The 19395-nt window shown below is 44.4% G+C and overlaps 1 protein-coding gene across 4 annotated transcripts in view; it reads right to left on the bottom strand.

Annotated features, from left to right (window-relative positions):
- Positions 1 to 8262: 8262 nt before the first annotated feature.
- Positions 8263 to 19395, bottom strand: part of LOC105567719 (homeobox protein prospero) — a 37914-nt gene continuing 26781 nt past the window's right edge. For all 4 annotated transcript variants that reach the window (XM_012022802.1, XM_012022803.1, XM_012022804.1 and 1 more), the window contains exon 5: positions 8263 to 18938. In XM_012022802.1, coding sequence (XP_011878192.1) covers positions 18759 to 18938 — 180 coding nt within the window. In that variant the 3' untranslated portion in view covers positions 8263 to 18758. The remainder of the gene's footprint in view (positions 18939 to 19395) is intronic.

Below are 19395 nucleotides of genomic sequence, written 5' to 3'. Positions count from 1 at the left end.
CTGGGCAATCGGTAATCGGGTCGGGACAGTTATCGTGGATAAAAACGGGATAATTGAATGATCCACTGAAGAAGGGTCGGGCGTTTAAGGGGAGGGCGGGATGAGCGGGACTTAAAACCGGGTATCGGGTTACTTTTAATCGCTTGCTTATTAGAACTGGACTGGCTGATACAACTGGTAGAATACAAGTTTTTTTCTTTCCTTTTACATACGGCTATTACTTCGATATACGGTAGGTAGTTAGTTATGTAGTTGTCGACACACAATTCAATGATTACTGGGCGTTTACTGTTTATACTGCTTTACTGTTTGTTTAATTGTTAATAATTAAGTAAGTTTAATTGTAGTTAGTTAGTTAGCTCTTACGTAGCTCTCGTCATTCATAGTTAATGTGGTTAAATTCTACGCTTGTATTTGGGAAGTCTTAAGGGGTTTTGGGGATCGGTGAATGTAGGTAGCGCCGGGTGCCGGCCGTGACGATACGGCGATCGCGCAAAGATCGGGCTGCGGCGTGTCGCTCGATTCCGAAATGGATGCAGCTCCATCCGGTTTCGGATCGGAGCGTCGCGGCGCGCCGCGCCGTCCCCGGCGACCGTCGATCGCCGCGGGATCGACACGCGACATGCGGGTTACTTTGATGGGGAGTGGGAGAGACCATAGTACACATATATATTATGTAATTATACTTATCGCATAGTAATTGCATTTAATCAATACACGTGTGTATTATCGGTGCAAAGCAGCGTTCCGAACTCCTTGCACGAACCAAAATACTTCCGTGGGGCATGGATAGGTGGTGTGTGCATGCGAGTGTGCAGATATCTTGTCTGTGTACTCGTGTGGGCGTGTGTATACATGCTGGTGAACATCTTCGTCACACGTGGACGTGTCACATTTCCTTCTTTCTCTTTCCATTGCGAAATTTTTGTTTCGAGCGGACGACATCCTGTCAAGAGGACGGTCGTTATTTCTTTCCCGAGGACGCGTTTCGAGCGCGTTTCCCGGCGAATTGTACACGAAGCTTTCATACGTCGCGATACATGCGTTACTACGGTGTGCGGCACAGCTCGTGCACCTGGTCTCGGAGGTATCTTATTAAGCGTACGCGTGTCACGCGAGGACGATAATGCCCATGGGATAGCCGTGGCCTCATTTGGCGCGCATCTAATTGCACGGCAAGACGAGGTCGAGGCATCGTGGTATTGTGCGCGGATTCGTCCGGAAACGCGCGACGTTTGACCACTCCGGGTGTGCTCCTCTTTTTTTTGTAGTTGAATTAACAACAGAACGTCTCACTACGATTTGATATATTTTTACGCATGGTCCCGATACGAGTTACAGTAATCGGCGAACGTTTGTCGCTCGCGAGTCGGTGTACCGAAGATAATTAGAGGACCCCTCCCTCTTGTCCGCGACGACGTGCTATGCCCGTCGTTTCGTTACCCCATCGGGATACGGCGCTGATCTTAGGGGCGCCGTTTGACGGTGGCGGTCCTCTCGACGGCGGTCGTCGCTCGTGCGAAGGTGTCGATCTGTTTCTGTCCTGTACGCGTGTTATGTGTGTATATGCATAGCCGGTTTAGGATGAAATTAACGGGCAGCGGGCGAGCACCAGTCAGGCTTTGGGTGGGCGTTCGGTCTATGTCGGGCCCCTTTGTATAATTTTAGTATTTTTTTCGTATAAAATCAACACTGAAGGCACATTCTATCGGACGAGTCGGCCCAGTGTGTGCAGTGAGTGAGATTGGGCGCGGGATCCTAATCCACGTGGTTTACGTAGCCGCGGCAAGCCTGGCATATTTTTGCTGCGGGCTCACGGGGGCCTTATGCACCCCCGTCGCTAGCAATCGGGACAATCACGGGTAGTAGGGCGGGAGAGGGCGGGCTAGGGGAGGAGAGGGAGAATAGGGTATAATATTAAGCGGAGATATATATTTGGTGGCAGCCGCGGCCGGGCCCCGCGCGAGAAACTGTTGTTTCGTGTGACGGTTATTTTGATCCGGTTGCCTTCGTCTATTGCGTCGGGTTTTGGGGGTCTGTTCATTTTTTTCGCTTAAGTCGAAATGGCTATTTCAAAATTGAGAGCCGGCCCGACGCTCGCCTGACTTTGCCCAGGCCAAACGAAAATGGTTATCGGGGTACTTCGTGCCCGTAGTCGCGCGCGTGTCTCACGGCACCGGTTTGCGTTTCCGCTCGAGATCGCACCGTGTTCGCTAATTTTGAAAAGCAAAACCGAGAACTCGCTCGAGATGTCGAAGAATGGCGCGGACGTAGCTTGGTTGTATCGCGGCTCGCAAGGATCAGCGCGTAAATTATTTTAAATATGTGTGCTTCTATGGTGTCTGTAACTAAGGCATTGTTTTTTAATCTGGCGAAGAACGTTGAAAATATTTCTCCGAGTACGTATAAGAGATAATTGCGAAATTATCTTGCTGTGAACGCTCCTTTTGCGACCGCCGGAGTCGTCGACGACGGATCGCATCGGTATACCTGTTTCTTTGCTGCCTTTCCTTGCGAGAGGGAGGCTAAACTTAAAACCGGTTAAAACGACCGCGTTAATCCTGAGTGGATTGTCTCCGCGATCGAGTCTGTCACGTGTTCGCTGAGTTACCTGACGGCATTAATTATCACGTATGATCCTCGGCGGATAATCGAGCCGTTCACGCGCAAACTCCGGGCACTGGGATTAAAAACGTGAAGAGTCTGCGTGTATCGTGATGCGTGTACTGCGTGTACGTATATGTATATCACTCTTTTATCCTCTGCATTTTTAAGAATTTCGTCGGAGAAGGAAACATTGCTCACTGGCGTGGAAGAGCGTAGAACCGGAAGCCGTCGCTTCGATCGAATTTGAACGATTGAGATTGAACACCTTTGCATCCTTCGAATATCATACGTAGCGTATAATATTTGAGTCGTCTCTCGACGAGAACGAAGGTAAGATCCCCGGCAAAAGGAATGATTGAACATCGTTCTCGTTCGACCGACGCGTCCCTGTTACAGTTCCGCGATTTATGCGTGGCTCCTAGAGGTCGTCTCTAAGTAAATTGATAATACTGCTTTCCCCTATTGTCCGTGGCACCCTCTGATAACGGCATAATCTATACAACAGTCGGGTGGATTTCTCCAAATACGCGGATTTCTCTAAACGGTAATGAGTGCCATACAACGCGCGCCTCCTTCCAACGCGAGCTAAACTAGTTTTCGAGAAACAGAACGAACGAGCAATTAATTCTTCGTCATAATAGCTCGGCCTCGCGGCGTTTAACACGTTAACGATTTAAGTAACCAAGCGAGAGAAACAACGGAACGTGACTAGCTACTTTATTATTTGTACAAAACGGAGGCGTCACGACGAAGAACTGAATCCACGCTCGGAAGTGGAAGCGCGCAGTCGTGTGGCAAACACTTAACGTGTTCAGAAAGACTTACTAGCAATAAAACATCGTTAATACGAAAAAACACATTTCAATTCGATAATTCGAAGCGGTACTTAAACTATTGCGGAATGTATAAAAAATCTCGGCGACTGGGAAGATCCCGGGAGCGGTGTCGTGCGTGCCGCGGTGATTCAAGGGAAACAAATCATCCGCCAGCACGAGCACCACCTGGACCGAGTCTTCCAGTCGCCCTGTGTCTACGTACTCACTATAAAACTTAAACTCAACAATCAGGCGAACCTACGGTTAGAGACGTCGATCGAGAAGAATGGTTCGTCGCGTCCGCGCTCACTGGCGTTTTATTCGCAGCAATTTTTACTATTTTCACAGTGTCCCAATGCGTGTATCGTCAATGTACAAGTTCTCGTCGATGGACGTCACATGGTACGCGTGCTTAAAAACAGAGGCAGAGGGCTCGGTAGTGTTTCTCACAGAATTGTCCCTTCTAGGCTTCGCTCTCTTCTGCGTTTCGGGCCTTCGCTTTCTTCCAAAGGATACTTTACGCGCGGAGGACATTTGTCTTTCGCATTTCAGCGGAAATTTCATGTGCAGATTAAGTGGTAATTCTTCCTTTCTCGGATCTGTTATATTTCGCGTGATTATCATATGCTACTGCGGCTTTAAACGCTTGTAATGTAGAGTATGTTCTATTGTGTTTGCGTCGTAGATATGCGACACATTAGCTCAGGAGATGATTAACTGTTGTCGAGAATTTGTCCGGTGTCAGTTAGCATATATGACGTGCGAATTTTGAATGATTTTTCTCTTTTCCTCATCGAAGCGTTTCCATGTCTACGGTGTCAGCATAAGAGACGGCGGAGAGAAGCTGTGAGTAGCTTCTTCGTCACTGTCGTACGGTGGCTGCGTTTTATCGAATTTAGAACTGAAAACCAGTGTAGCCGGCAATATTGCATCCTGTGTTGCTCTGCATTGGCTTGGAGAATAGCAAAACTGAAAACCAGTTTTAATAATATTGCGTCCCTTACACCTTTCATAGAAAAATGGCGCTTCGTAATTTACAGAAACGTATTATATGTCGTGTGATAGATTAGCATTATCTTCGTTTCGCGATGATCGAATCGTAAATGCACCTCCGCGCTGGCTCCAGTTTTCTTATTTTAAATGGAGGGTTTCATCCACTCTATACATCGTTTTTTTTTTATATTTTTGCTCAATATCTAACTTTATCGAATTTAACATGGTTTAATATGGTTCTTTTTAGTAGCACCCAATCTTGTTTTTACTTTAAATATGGGATAATATTTCCGGTCCACTTATGTTAAGAGTTTCGTGATGTCTTGGGTGGGTTTGTGAGTAGGGTAGATTATAGGGGGGGGGGGGTAGATTATAGGGGTATATAGGGGGCAGGAGAAAAGGGTATCGAGGAATATGGTGGACTTGCAGGACTCTCGATGGATAGCATAGAGTTCCAAACGCTCCGTGATCTACAGACATTCAATATTAAACAGATCAATCAACTATGTCGTCGTATAATACCACTAGGATAGTTCCATAATCGTTAAGTTATATCAATAATATAATCATATCATTAGGTATCATTAATGCTGTGTGTGTGTTCTTCCTCGTGTGTATCTCATTATACTTAAGTCTCAAGTTACAAGCTAGCGTATAAATGATGGGTAAGAAACGATCACTCCGACGGCGGTGGATCCTGCCGGCCCGACTTCACGGAGTGTACCGATCGGCCTCCCGCTGCGAATCCGCACGTTCGGACCAAGGTAGTCGGATACAGCCGCCGTAAAAGCGTCCCACGCACGGTCGATACACCCCTCACGCTCGACGAGGCAGAATCGGTCCCGTCTCGGTGGATGGTTTTTTAGCCACCATGTACCGGGTTGCCTCGTACCGTTTATACTATATATCATTAATCGTATTATCGTTATGTATCATTACTCATTAATTATTTAATTAATCGTTAGGTATAATTCAATTAATCGATACTCTTAACCCCTTTATCGTTTAATTATTATTGTTAGGTAGTTTATAGTTTATTAGGTTTCGATAACGCGTACGGATTGGAAGCAAACCTTGTTCACGTGGGGAAGGATCACGGGAGGGGCGTTGGGAGGATGAGCTGGCTCCTGCGGGTTGTCACGGGGGCAGGTTGATGTCTCGGAAGGGACGTACCTGTTGTCCCGCGCGAAAATCTGCGAAAAATCAGAAAGTCGAATAGCGGATCTCCAGTGATTCCTTTTCCTTTATCATGTGTCACTCATTCTCTCTCTTTCCCTTTATGCACTCCTCTTTCGCTCCCGTCCTTTCTCTCCTTCTTACGTACCCGCTCTTTTTCACTTTCCTACGTTATGCGAATTGCTTAGAACGCGTCACGTCTTCAACGAATTGCAAGTGGCAAGGTCTGATTCGTTTCGCAAGTCAATATCTTGGGCGTTTTTAATTTCGCCTACGTCGGCTCACACGTTTCGTGTGTGGAATTTTATTTCTATTTCTTTTTTTTTCCACTTTTCTTTCCCCCCTTTTTTTTCCATCTTTCCCTTCTTCCGTACTACGCGTTCGGTCGCGTCGGTACGCTCCGCTCATTTAAACGGGACCAGCGATCATTTCTCTCGTCCCGGCGTGGCACCTTGTCTCGTTCTTCGTGCTTGCGCGATCTCGTCCCGTCTGCTCTTTCTTCCGGTCCTTCCCAGTATCTCGTCCTCGGAAGTACGATGCGCATCACTTGGAATCGTAATGCCGCCGCACTATTAAATCGCCGTCCATCGTAGGATATGTACTGCGTGTACAGCGTATTTTAACGTATTGGAAACTTAAGTCGTTACTATGGTATCGTATTGAGTTCTGTTGCTATTCTGCAATCGACATTACTATGGCATTCTGCAACGAGGAATCGATTCGCTTGTGTCGTTGAAAGAAGGTGCGTGTACGCTGCAAAAGTAGTCCTTTTTTTTTCCTTTGCACGACGCATCGCATATCGTGCGGGACGCGCGTAATCGCTGCGTTAATTCTGTCCTATATCGTCGTAGAGTCTGTGCGCTTCTTGCGGGGAAAAACCGAGACTGACGTTCTAACGAAGGGATATCGATACGTGAGTAACGTGCAACGGAAAACCGGTGTCGAGTGGCTCGACGTATTTGTCTGTTTACGGAGTACCGTGGTAACGTGTAAAATAAATGCGTGAAAGTAGGATCGTCGGTGAAGTATCGATACGGTAAGCCGTGTCCATCGATCGGCGAGGCGCGGTGATTTGCATCCGATTGCTATTGCCGTCGTTAACGTCATTGTTATCGTTCCTTAGGAGTAATCTCCGTGCCGACGGTATCCACGATTAGCTGGATGTGCAGTAGCGGCTCCCGTAATTATCACCTGCCCCGAATACGATCTAACGGACAATCGCTATCGTGTACTTGGCGCGAGGAAAGCTGCGAATTTGCGAGGCGTTACGGGCGAGTCGAGGCACATCGTATTTTCCGAGAGCGCCCTTCGACGTATTCGTTGCGATGCTGCGTGCGTGTGTTAATCGGCCATTGTTACCTCGCGTGCCCAATGCTGATCTGTCGATTACTCTGTGTCTCGGATCTCTGAACGGTACTATCTTTCGGACCGCCTTGCGTTCCTCAGTGCTGGAAGGTATCAGGATTTATGACGTCGTCGTACTTATCGTGGTAATTGGATAATTCATCGAGGGCTGTCGTCAGAAACAAGACGACGGCCTTTGCTCTCACAGCATTAGCCGTGCTTTATCATCGTCGTTTGGTTACGTTCAACTCTATAGTAATCCACTTGGTTCTCAGTTGTGCAACTAAAGTGACCGCGTGGAGAGAAGTGTAAACGAATAATGCGCACGTTCCTGTGAAGAATTTGGAATGAATATCAATTTCAAGTACTCACGCTTCGCTTAATTCTTTCTCGTTATTCGACCGATGAATACATCGTTTAAAAAACTTTGCTTTTAATGCGGTTTTATTCGTTGAAAGTGTTTTCAAAGCGGTTTATATATTTTCCATGTGAAATGTTGATACAACACTGTGATAGTAGTTTCGTTTGCGCGCGTCGTAATGCACAGCCTCGTCGAATGCGTCGTTTGCGCTAGACTTGTCTCTGGTATACGGTGTACAATGTAGATCAATTACGATCGCGTTCCACTCTTAGCTCGCTCCCTCAGTCGTCACAGTCGAGTCTCACGAAGATACGCTCGTGAAAAGAGATTATGGATTGCAAGGAATACCGCGGATCTATACGCGACGAGATAATGATACGCGACCGATCCCTCCTCAGCGCGCGTATGCCTGGTTATTCGTGCATCGCTCTTCGAATCTCTCGGATTTCTCTGCGAATTTTCTGCCGTCGCCCCGTCGTCGCGGGGAAACGGCGAGTCGACAGTCGTCCATCTTCCGCATCAAGGGTTGTTCTCCGCTTCTTCCTCTCCTCCATTCCACGTCATCGTCTTTGCTTTACTTAGCAACGAGCGTCCTTACACTAATCCCGGGTGACCCGTCCACTCGCGTCGTCGCTTTAATTACATGCAGGAAGTGTTTTTCTTCTATGCGCGAGAAGGGCTCGCCTTCTCGCCGGATAGGTGTGTTTCGCTTCGTTTTTAGCTCTTCTCTCTTTTCTTACTTTTTTTTTTCTTTTGGAGGGGAACACCTTGCGGGGAGCGTGGGGTACAGCGGGACGTGCAAACGGGGACGGGCGACTTCCCGGGTTTGGGAGGTAGGGACTTGGAGAACGGGTTACGCGTCCACGACGCACGCTTTTTCTTTCGTCGTCGTGGACACGAACCGCAAAAATTTCGAATCCGACCTGACGCGGCGGGAACAGAGAGATCTATTAATTTTTTTTTTTCTTTCGATGGTTCGGTGATTTGCTGAGTTAGCTGCGAGGTTTCGAAACTTCCCACCGCCGGCGGAATATAATATATCGTGTATATATATTATATATATTATATATTTATATCATTTTTTTTATATTAATCTAAAGAGTGAGGATTGTGGAAGTAGGTCGAGAGGAAGGTCGCCCGTCCTGTGCTTTCCACGTGCCCTGGAAAAGTATATACTAAGGCCGATTTTGGTTAAGAATACGCTTCACTTTTTTCATCTCTTTTGATCAACTTTTAATTTTAACGTTAAGGCGCAACGTGATAAACTTGTACTTTTTTCCTTGATGTGTCTTTTAGATTCTGGCCGAAACTGCGTGTGCCTGTGTGCATGTTCATGTAGGTGTACGTCCCTTGTGTGCCGTGTTCGTGTACGTGCGTTCGTGTACGTGTGTGTGTGGATGTACGCGTATGTGTGGGTGTGCTGCATCGCGATCGATGTCCATCGCCTTGCTGAGCACTATCTGTTGTGTGATTTTGAGCGCGCGCGCGAGAATACGCGCGTCACAACGCCGCGCGTCCTCTCGCGCGTCGCTTGCATTTTAGGAGCTGCTTTTTTTTTGGTGTCTGCCAAAAAACGGAATTTTTCACTCTTCGCCGCAATAAGGCGTAGGTAGGCGTAGTACGCGCGCACCGGTGGGTTTCCCGAAAAACTTGACGTCCGAAAGACTTTGCGGTCGCAACGCGGTACACGCGTACACGCACGTACACCTTCTTGCTCTACTCTCTGTGTGTCGTCTTGTGCGCAACCGAAGATTAGCAATCAACGAACAGAATTGTTTCTCGCCAAAAATGAACCCAGAAAAACGCCGGTAAAAGGTACGAAAGGAAATTCTCGCGTCGAAAGTGGTATAGTCATCAAACATCGTAATGCATGTATGAAAGTAGTCAGGTTTTCTTTCGCCCAAAGCTCTGTCTCTCCTGAGTGGATCCAGATGTGGGAAGATACGATCGGTACCGCCGGTGAAGACCTGGCGGGATCGCGAGTTTACTGCGAGCTGGCTATTGCAACTGAACCCGGTTTTAAGAGTCACGCGAACGAAGTAGCCAATGCAAAAATTTATCGAGAAAATATGATTGCCCTTTGCAATAATTTGTGCGTTCAACAGTCCTGCTCATGTACTCTTTTTCTTTTTTTTCTCAAATATGCCCTTCTTTTTAAACATTTATTTAGGTACTTCTTGGTGCGTTAGCAGTCCCAAGAGAAGTTTCGTTATCTAGATAGTACTAAGCAGTAAATTTAAGCTTCTTCTATCACGTGACTTTTGCGTAAATGAATACTGGTTGTAATGTAAAACTGCTACTGTCGGCCGCGCGATTTCTGGCCTCTCCGTAGACTGTGAAAGAGCTTGAGGTACAATCGGAACACACTCGGTGCAAGGGTCAGCGGGTAGAGACAGAACTTCCGGCCTAAAATGTACTGGCTTGTGTGAATGGTGCCCCGTCTCGGACCGAAAAAACGGACTCGCGGGGCGCAGAAAAACAATTCCCACAATATCTTACAAGACATTCCGGCCGACCGAGCAAGTCGCCAACTTCGTCATTCCACTTTGTGCCCCGTTACGTCGGCTAAGTCGCTCGTAGGAGACATTATTAATCATCCTTCGAACCTTTCGCCCGTGCTACTTTAATGTAGAGGAAGAGTTTTCGTTGCTGCTATCTACAGAATTAATTGACGCGAACGTTCGACGTTTCATCGTCCCGATCTAGACGAAGTGACGAAGATGGCCGACAAGGCTGACAGTCGTGCGCCTTTTCACCTCATTCTGGAGGGTCTGCGTTGTACATCTCCGAGGAGTTCATTAGACTCAACGCGGCGATCTAGCTCACATCCTCACACATCAACGTAGGTTTACTGTTGTTTGTTGCTGGCTGCAAGTCCTCATCTCTCTCTCTCACTTTCTCTCGCTCTCTCTCTCTCTCTCTTTCTTTCTCTTTGCTTCTTCATTATTAAATAAGTTATTCTTTTTTGTCTTAATACACCTACGATTCCCTACACGATAATACGTATAATCTAACACGACTGCTGGTTGAGACGTATGCGCAAGTAATATACTCCAGGAATACAGGCATTACATGTTCTCATTCTCATTTCGTGTGTGCTTCTCTTGGTACACGCGTGCATACAATTCACATTCTCGTTCTTTTTGCCACTCTCTCGCTCTCGCTATCTTTCACTCTCTTGATTCACGCGCGACGCAGGGTCGCAATAAGAATTGCAGACGGCAAGAAGAAATATTCCCATTAAATACGGAACGTTGATGCTCGTTTCGAAGGAGCTTCACGCTTTAGCGGAAAACTGTTAGATGATAGATACGAAATGAGCATGGGGATATTGCGAGCATGTTGCGAGCGATTGGGTAATATATGGTAATACGAAGCCGTATATATATATGTGTGTGTATATATATGAAAAGAATATAGCGTGTGGAAGCGAAGGCAGACCAGAATAACCCAATTTTCTGTCAAGCAGGATTTGGTCAAGATTCATTGTCCTACACTCTTTGTTCCTCATACTCTCGGTGGCCGAAGGGTTGGATGGATAATGACATTTGTGATAATCTGCCATTCTCGATGGTTGTGCGCGTTTTGCCTGCTTCTCGATTCCTTTACTCTTCTGTATCTCGTGAGTCGAACGTCGGACCGTGCTGGACCATTCGTCCAATGGCTTCTTCTCTGTTCCCGCCTCGATCTCTCCGTCCTCTCGTCACACGTGTCACACGTAACCTCAGATTCTCACACACATGTATAAATATTTCCTGTCTCCCGTCTTCTCTCACATTCGCGCCTACTTTCCCGCATTCACGCTCGCGAAAGATTTGCCAAAAGTATCGTGCACGAAAGGGTGGGGAGGGGAGAAAATTCCGTAATAACTTACATTTACAAACTGGCCTAATAATTTCTCCTCTTAAACTCGCTTTTCCTAATTTTATCATTTACTAGTCTTGACTTTACAATACATATATGCGGACCTCCCGGTAGGCAAGGAGGTCGGCTCTCTCTGTATAATTTCTTCACTTTTTTTTAGCAATTTTTTTAGCACATTCACTCCTCGTCTCTCGACTCGTTTCATTCCGTCCCTTTCGCTCGTTGCCCTCTATCGCTCCGTTTCGCATTCACTCGCCCTTTCATACCCTTTCGCTCGTCATCTCTCTCTCTCAGCTAGGATCGGTTTGCGCCGAACGTCTTTTGCCCGTGGCTCCGAACTCAGTCCGAAATCGCAATTCGCATAGATTTCTTCTCAGTCGTGACTTTTTTCCTCGTGCATGTTATTCATATGCGTCTCTCTTATTATCTTCGATCCGCTTTTATCTCCCCCTGCATGGTTCAACTCGTCCGAACAAAAAAGATCACCTGTTGAGATCGCGAGATTTCGTGGCTTCAACGACGGTCGCATCAAGGACACTTGGCTCCCTACACGCTTCTACACCATCCACAATTTCGTCGGTTTCCATCTCTCTCCCATGAACCGCCATCCCTTCCATCCCTCGTCGCCCACCCACCCCTAAACGCCCGACTGTTACGGATTTTCCGAGAGGTGCTCTCTTTCACGCTCTTGAATCTTGAGCGAGATTATTGCGACGTAAACTTTTCACGAGACCGACGTTCGATTCAAGACGAGAAACGTAAATGTGTTCGTTGTGTTATCTTAATTACTGCTAAGGCGAGAGCTGGAGTATGCACAGCCTCTCGACATCTGTTTTATAAATTTAAAAATCTGTTCAGTGTTATCATATTAACTTTTCACGGCCCATGCTTCAATAATATTAACAAACCAAATTGTTACATACAAGTTGCAAGTTAATTATAACAAACGTGAACGTTGAAAGATTACATAAAGAATAAAAGAATCTTAATTGAGTGTTGATCAAACATTTAGAATAGTAGCGTAATATGTAATACAAATATTTATTAATTAACATAAAAATTAAGTAATATTGAAAGTTAATAATTTATTGACGCGAGAATTGAAAAATTTGCTTCTTCCGAATAACGAGGTCGTAAAAAGTTAAGAATACTCGCGAGAGACAGGAGTATCGACTGTCTTCGCTGTAGTCCTGCAAATAAAAAATGGCGGCTGTTCACGATTTCTCGTCTTGCACCGTAATGTCGGGGATAGGAAATGAACGATTAAGAGACAACGTAAAGCTTTCGCAGCTCACCGAGGAAACGTAATGTACCTACGTTAAATCGAGACGCCGGAGTAGTCGACGGCGTCTCGAGCACCCTGTAACTTAGAATTACGAATTTAACGATTCATATACGCGCGGTGATATGTCGATCGTCGGAGGCGCGGCGGAGCCCTCCGACTGATTTTAGAAACGTTGGGAGGTAGAGACTCGGAAGACCTCTCGGATTCCTCTCTCGGTCGGATTTTACTCCCCCGTTCTCCTGCCCGACTTTTCGAAAGTCGCTCTCACCTTTTAATCCCCTACCAAACGTATTGTAGACTTAACATGCTACGTGTACTACGAGATTATCACACAAAGTTTGCTCACTCGGTGTCAACAATCAGTTTCTTTTTTCTTTTTTCTCTTCTTTTGGCTTACGCACGCGATCTCACATAGAAACATAGTTTACGCTCTAAATTCCCATGCTCTCCCTCTTTCTCCCATCGTTTACAGATTCTCACTCTCTCGTTCCCTTTCTCTCTCTCTCTATCATTCTCACATTCGGTCGTTCTCCCGGGTTCGCTCCTCCACTTCGTTCCTATCGCGCGCGCGAAAATTCGAAAGACGCGATTTCCGCCTCGCTGAAACGTCACGGGGGAGATAATGTATTTCCTGTCCCCCCTTTATCTTCCCCCGTTTTCTCTGTATACTACCGCGCCGCTATCATAATCGCGCACTCGCCATAATAAATATACCCTAATTATGTTCCTAATAGTTTGAGGAATTATTATTTTCTCAATGAATTCACTTTGAATTCCCACACTCTGCCTCCTTCGCTTTCTCTCTGATACCGCTTTCGCTCTCTCCCATTCTCACTGATTTCTCTTGTTATCACGGCTTAATCTCAAACTCGATAGTAATGATCGTAATAATAATAATATAATCATATAATAATAATTAGTTTATTAGTGTGTGTTTTTTTTAAAGTAGGTATCCTTTTCCTCTGCAGCGTGATACGACCTTCCGCTCGTCTTTATCTTTAGTTAATCGTTTATATAATAATTAATTGCAAGTGTTAACGTTAAATACTATTACTTACTTCTGCTTACGTGTTCTTAAAACTTACGCGTTTAGGTATGTACGTATGCTTATTATTTCTTCCATTCTCTCGTATTTCGTTCTCGTTTAATTTCGTTCTGTCCCGTGTACTCGTTTCTCCGTGCGTCGGCCCCGCTGCATAAATGTAATATAAACGGCGAGTCGATAGACTTCCTATATTTACTTCGTTTCGTAGATGAACGACTCTTAATCTTTCGCCTTCGTCCTTCGAGAATGTGTGTCTCTTCGTCACTACATCCTTCTCGTGCATCTCGTCAATCTCGCCGCCTGTCCTTTTTTTTTACGTTCGTTCCACTCCCATTGTTTACGCGCATCCGTAAAATCGTTGCGAATTCACCCCTTTCTTTCGGCGCTCGTGCCGTTCATCGCCAGTTCCGTCCCGCGACCGTAGGTCGCGTCGATAGATCGGGACCAGCAGCATCGATCGGGAGATAAGGAGCGCGGCTGGTTCTCCCATCGATGAGAGAAAATTTCGGCGATCGCGGTGAACCACCGGTTGCTATTCGTTACCATTGTTCACTTTTCTCCTGAGTCTCGAGCCTCTTTCCTCATGGCTCGAGTACGTCTGCTAAGATCTAGAACGATTTGTCCTTCGCGCTAGGAGAGCTTCGAATCTCGGTCGACGGAGAAATGAAAGAAGCGGACTCTTATTCTTACATTTTCAATTCGTAGATGACCTCGAAGGATCACGCGAGAGTTTTGTCTATGTGTCACGATAGTTTCTTATTCCCAGATTTTTGCGAATAACCGACCATACGAAAAATTCCTCTGACGTTTCAGCTTATACGCTGGTAAAGGCGACTGGGGATTTAAAATCGGCTTGGCCTTGAACAATTATTACGCTGCTTTTCGTTCACCGCTTTCCAAAGCTTGTGGTCATACTCCAGTGGCGAAGAATGTGCGGAATCGAAATTATTTATTTCACCCATATGTTACGATACGTACATGTGTGACTTTCAATTTTTCTGAAAATTGCCCGAAGCAAGGAAGAATCTTGTCGTAGTATTAAATTCCTTTGTAGCACGGTTGCGATTTAGAGAACGTCGATTTAACGTTGCAGCGATAGTTATTTTCTTTTCTGAGTGCGAATAATGTTTAAAAGAGCGGAATGATCATTTTCAGTATGACGAAACGGTCGTAGACATGTTTCACAAGTGTGCGATCGCCGTTGGAATTACGAAACTTAGTTTTTCGTAAATCCAAGGCAATCGAAGAAAAGAGAATGAGAACGATAGTTAATTATGTTTTATCGATGGCGTTAATATTGAAGTAGCGTATGTTCTGTGTCGCAAGACTATATTTAATTCAGAGATTTGTCGTAAAAAATCACGTATTGCTATTAACGATGGTGAGAGACTATTGACGTGTATCGACGTGAAAGCGCGAAGCTTCTAGGATCGGGGAGCTTATATGATGCAAGAAGTACATTAGAGTTTCGTAAAGTGTTAAATTAGATTTGTCCGGTAAGGGTTGTCTTCACACTTTTAATATTTGGTTTATACTGGAATGTATTATATCTTGATTTGTTTTCCGTCAGTGAAAAACCAATATTATTATCTATTATAATTAAATTCCGAATGTTGCTTTTTATAATTCTTCGAATATCGTTAAATCATAGCCTCTTAATGGCTTTTTAATGTATCATTAAACGTGGTGATAAAAGGGATAGGATGTATCTCTGACTGAAATAATCTCAATAATGCAACGACAATCAAGTTGATTATAAAATCAAATGAAAAAAATAAGTAAAATATGTTTCATCAGTGGTTATTGAGTATATTGTATGTTTGCTCTCCGAGAATGCGCGATTTCTTTAAGACACGAATTGTGAAAGAAATTCTACTAAAATATAATAATAAATTTCCAAGGAATAACTTTTTACCTGTGCCAATTGCCGTGACACGAATGTCAAGCCACTTCAGTTGCGACGAACGAGTCAGCGAGGTCTAATAACGCACGTATCCTACAATCCTGTTTTACAATATTCAAACATCTTCCACATTGCCTCTACGCTATCGTATTCTTGTCTCCCGTTATAAACATTTAGACCAAAATCTTAGGCCAGTGCCGAAGAAGTTGCTACTAATTTTAGGCCAAAGTCTAGTATTACGTAAGAAAAGTTGAAATTTTCGAAATTTCGTTCTCGCTTCTATCATTCTACAACGCGTGTTCTTCGGATGAAAGAGGCTACTCGCTTCCATCCTCGTTGAATTCGCCGGTCGCAAATTCATGGATTGTACATTCGAGTTTCACATCTTCCTACGAAAAAAAAGAAGAAAAAAGACAAAAGATAGGTCTAGCGGTCGAGAGTGTTTCGAATATGTCAAATCAAAATCACTTTCTGTTTTTTTTGGCCATATATGATTTTTCGAATTCTCTCGGAGTGTAGGGAAGGATATTGTAGACCAACCAATGCGGAAATAAAAGTGACATAACATTTACGCAAGATTAGACGCAAATGAAAATTCAATTTATTTTCTCTTTTTTTATTGTCATAATTAATAAATAAAATAATAATCAATAAATCGACCATTAATCAATTAAAAAATAGTGACTCGTGACTAGGTTAAGACTCACCGCTTGCAAAAGGACGTGTGTACGTGTGTTTTTTTGTCGTGTATGGATACAAACTACGGGGGGCATAATTTCAATGTAGTGATTATCATAATAACTAAATATACATAATAACTAAAAATAGAGCGTGGTGCCAAGCACGGAATAAATAAGCTTGACAAAATTGGGAACGGCAAGGTAGTCGTAGAAGAGGATCTTGCGAAAACAAGATAAGGATAAACATGGGTAGCGTGAAATTGCTTGTGGAGAAAGGCATACAGGGTTAATTTTAAATTAACTAAATTCTCTCCGTAAATGACAATTTCAACGATGACAATAATAATATTAGTAATTATAATCGTTTCATACTAAAATTGTCATATTGATATAGATAATAGTGAGTCTAATAATAATAATAATATAATAATATATTAATAATATAATAATAATACAATAATAGCAATATAATAATAATAATAATAATAGTAATAATAATAGTGCACGTAGTAGCGAGAGTAATGGTGAAAAAATAAGAGTAAAATTATGTGCATCCGCTACCACTCGAATTATCCCTAATATTTTTATTATTTTTATACCGTCTCGTAAATTATCTACAGAAACTTCTAGCGAAAAGAAAGGTCACATGTGAGATTATAGGGGCGCCGTCTCTAATTTCCCGTACGTTCGCGCGCGTGATCGCGTGGTGCTGGTTAATACGTGTAAGTGACTGCTATGTGCGTGTCGCGTGTCCGTGTACGTAGGATGGGTCAGGGGTTAATGTAAACGGAGAAAAGGAAGCGCGATTGTGCGACCGTCTGGCGCACGTCTGTTTTTTTTACGCTACTTTAATCACGCCAGCATCCGTCTCTTTTTTTCGCTTTAGAAGTCTAATATTTATATAATTATCGCGTCGACGCACGATTATATATAGCATTTTGCTCTTTTCTCTTTCTTTTCTTTTCTTTTCTTTTTTTGGTTTGCAACGCTACACTTAGAATACGGCCGGCGCACGATTCTCACACAGACGCTGCATCCGACCTGCATCTTCGTCGCCCGTACTACTCCTAATCTCGTTACTACGACTAGCCTAATCTCGTTTATACAATCAACCATTAATAAAAACAGCTATGTATATTGACCCGTGCACCGATCCTCTCAATGCAACGTATGCACTCTTGATAAACGTACTCTTTATCGGCCCGACCAATAATGCTCAGCGAGCGAAAGGAAAAGAAAAAATTACGGGAGAACGAAAAAGTCGAAGGAATCTCTTCTTCGGCAGATAGGAACAGGTTCTTTGCGTGCGGAAATCGCTATGAGCGGTCGCGTCGATTACTCATGCGACGTTACGCACTCGGTGAAGTCGATTCTCTTTGGTATCGATGCGCGCACGAACGTTTCCTCGCGCTGTTTCTCATCCGATTCTCATGCGCAGTGTATATAATTTAATAGCCAAGCATTTTCACGTCGATCTCAAACCTAGTTGATCAGTTGTATGCGGTAAAATGAAACTATGTACAATCTGGGGAAAGATTGAAATTCTAGTTTGATGACGGGAAGCATCGAGGCGAACCTCGTACTTTCAACTAATACGTCGGAGATTTTACTTTTCCTGGAAGAAAGAAAAAAAGCATGCTACAGATTGCAGCAAAAGCGTCTTTTTATCGCAGCATGAATTTCCATTGGCGGTATTCATTCGGCGATAAGAAGTTTGTCAGATTTGTTTATCGGGGAGCCCTCGATCTTCGCAAGCGTTCATCACCGAAGCTACTTGCAGAGTTCGAAGGATTATCATATTATTGACAGGATTATCCGAAATAGACTTAGCGCAAGGTTTTCTCCTCGTCCACAAATGTTTCTTTCTGGAGACGGTGTAGGACGAAAAGCCGCTCGTCCTACATCGTTTCCTGTCGACGAAGATTCCACTTCCGGGTCTCGTGCGAATCAGAAGAGGAATCGCCGTGCGATGTTCAGACTTAATCAATCTTTGGATATGCTCGCAAACGTTCCGAAAGTCTCCATCTTTCTCTGTGAGTACAACCCCAGCAGTGTTATCGTCTTTAAATCCCTATTCTTATCGTGTGATGTAAAATTAGGCGGTAACGAAGTAATTACTCTACGTTACAAACAGATCGGACAAAATCGACGCTAAAAGCTATTCTCGCCGTTCGTTGACCACGCATTCGTCGTGCTTCTTCGTCTCGTTCCAGGAATCACCTTCTCGTGCTCGTTCAGTTGAAACAAGAGGAACGTCGATGAGCGTTCGACACTTTGTGACTGTCGAATTTCGTCAGCCGTGGATTCGCAGTATTTCTTTCTTTTAATGGACGTATGTCTGTATGTGTGTGTTGGTGTGCACATGTGTATGGGTACGTTTCTTCTGTTTTTCCTGTTTGAATCGTGATTCAGTCACAGCCTGATCCTTCGTTGGCATCTTGACGTCGCCCTCGGACGCCGGTGGTGCCTCTGTTCCTTGGGTTTGTCCGTGTCTCCTCTCCCTTCCTAGCCCTCGTTCGTTTTGCGATATGTTATTTAAGGATACCTGAACACGCACTACGCGAAGGACGTGTACCTCCTGGCGGATGCGATCCTCCCTCGTTGGTCGTTCCTGATTTATCGGGAGCCGACGAGCGCGGGCGAGCCCGCGCACCACGAAGAGCAAGAGCCACGCGACCTCCTGATTCATTCGAGCTGCTCCAGGAAGTTCGGGCTCTTGAAGTACTCCGGCACCGGGTCGTCCAACCTCGAGATCACCTTGTAGATGGACTTCTTCCAGCTTTGCTCGGAGTCCTTGCCGCCTTGGATCGCTTTGAAAAACTCTTTCAGCGTCTGCTCCACAACGTACCTGAAGTTGCTGGGTACCTGAAAGTTCCGCGGTTTCATTAGCAGCTGCAATTGAATCGCGATAACGACGGTTCTACGGTTAACATTTTTACAACAAGAAACGCCATCGCGAGTACCACGACATGCGACGTTTCGAATAATACAACTTTGTGAGAGAAAATTATAGTCTTTGCGAATTCTCTGCAAATGTTCAGCAAGTACTTTTACTTTTGTTTGACTCTATTTACTCTAAATTATTTATCTTCGTATAATACGTATATAACATAGTATTAAATAATTTATTAAATTTCTTAATAAAATTCTAAACTAAATTCACTATTAATTGCACTATTAATTCATTATTAATTGAAGCTGCAACAGAAATGTCGTGTACAATTCAAGAAACTGTAATCTAAATTTATTTTTTCCAACGTTGAGATTGATCTATATGTTTTGTGAAAGGAGCGGAATAAATTCTGTAATGTGCACCTTCAAT

Source organism: Vollenhovia emeryi, unplaced genomic scaffold, assembly GCF_000949405.1.
Source record: "Vollenhovia emeryi isolate VEMERY1.0 unplaced genomic scaffold, V.emery_V1.0 DF939135.1, whole genome shotgun sequence".
In the NCBI taxonomy this organism is placed as follows: Eukaryota; Metazoa; Arthropoda; class Insecta; order Hymenoptera; family Formicidae; genus Vollenhovia; species Vollenhovia emeryi.
Note: the sequence above shows the minus strand (reverse complement) of the source record. Positions and strands in the feature narration are given on the sequence as shown.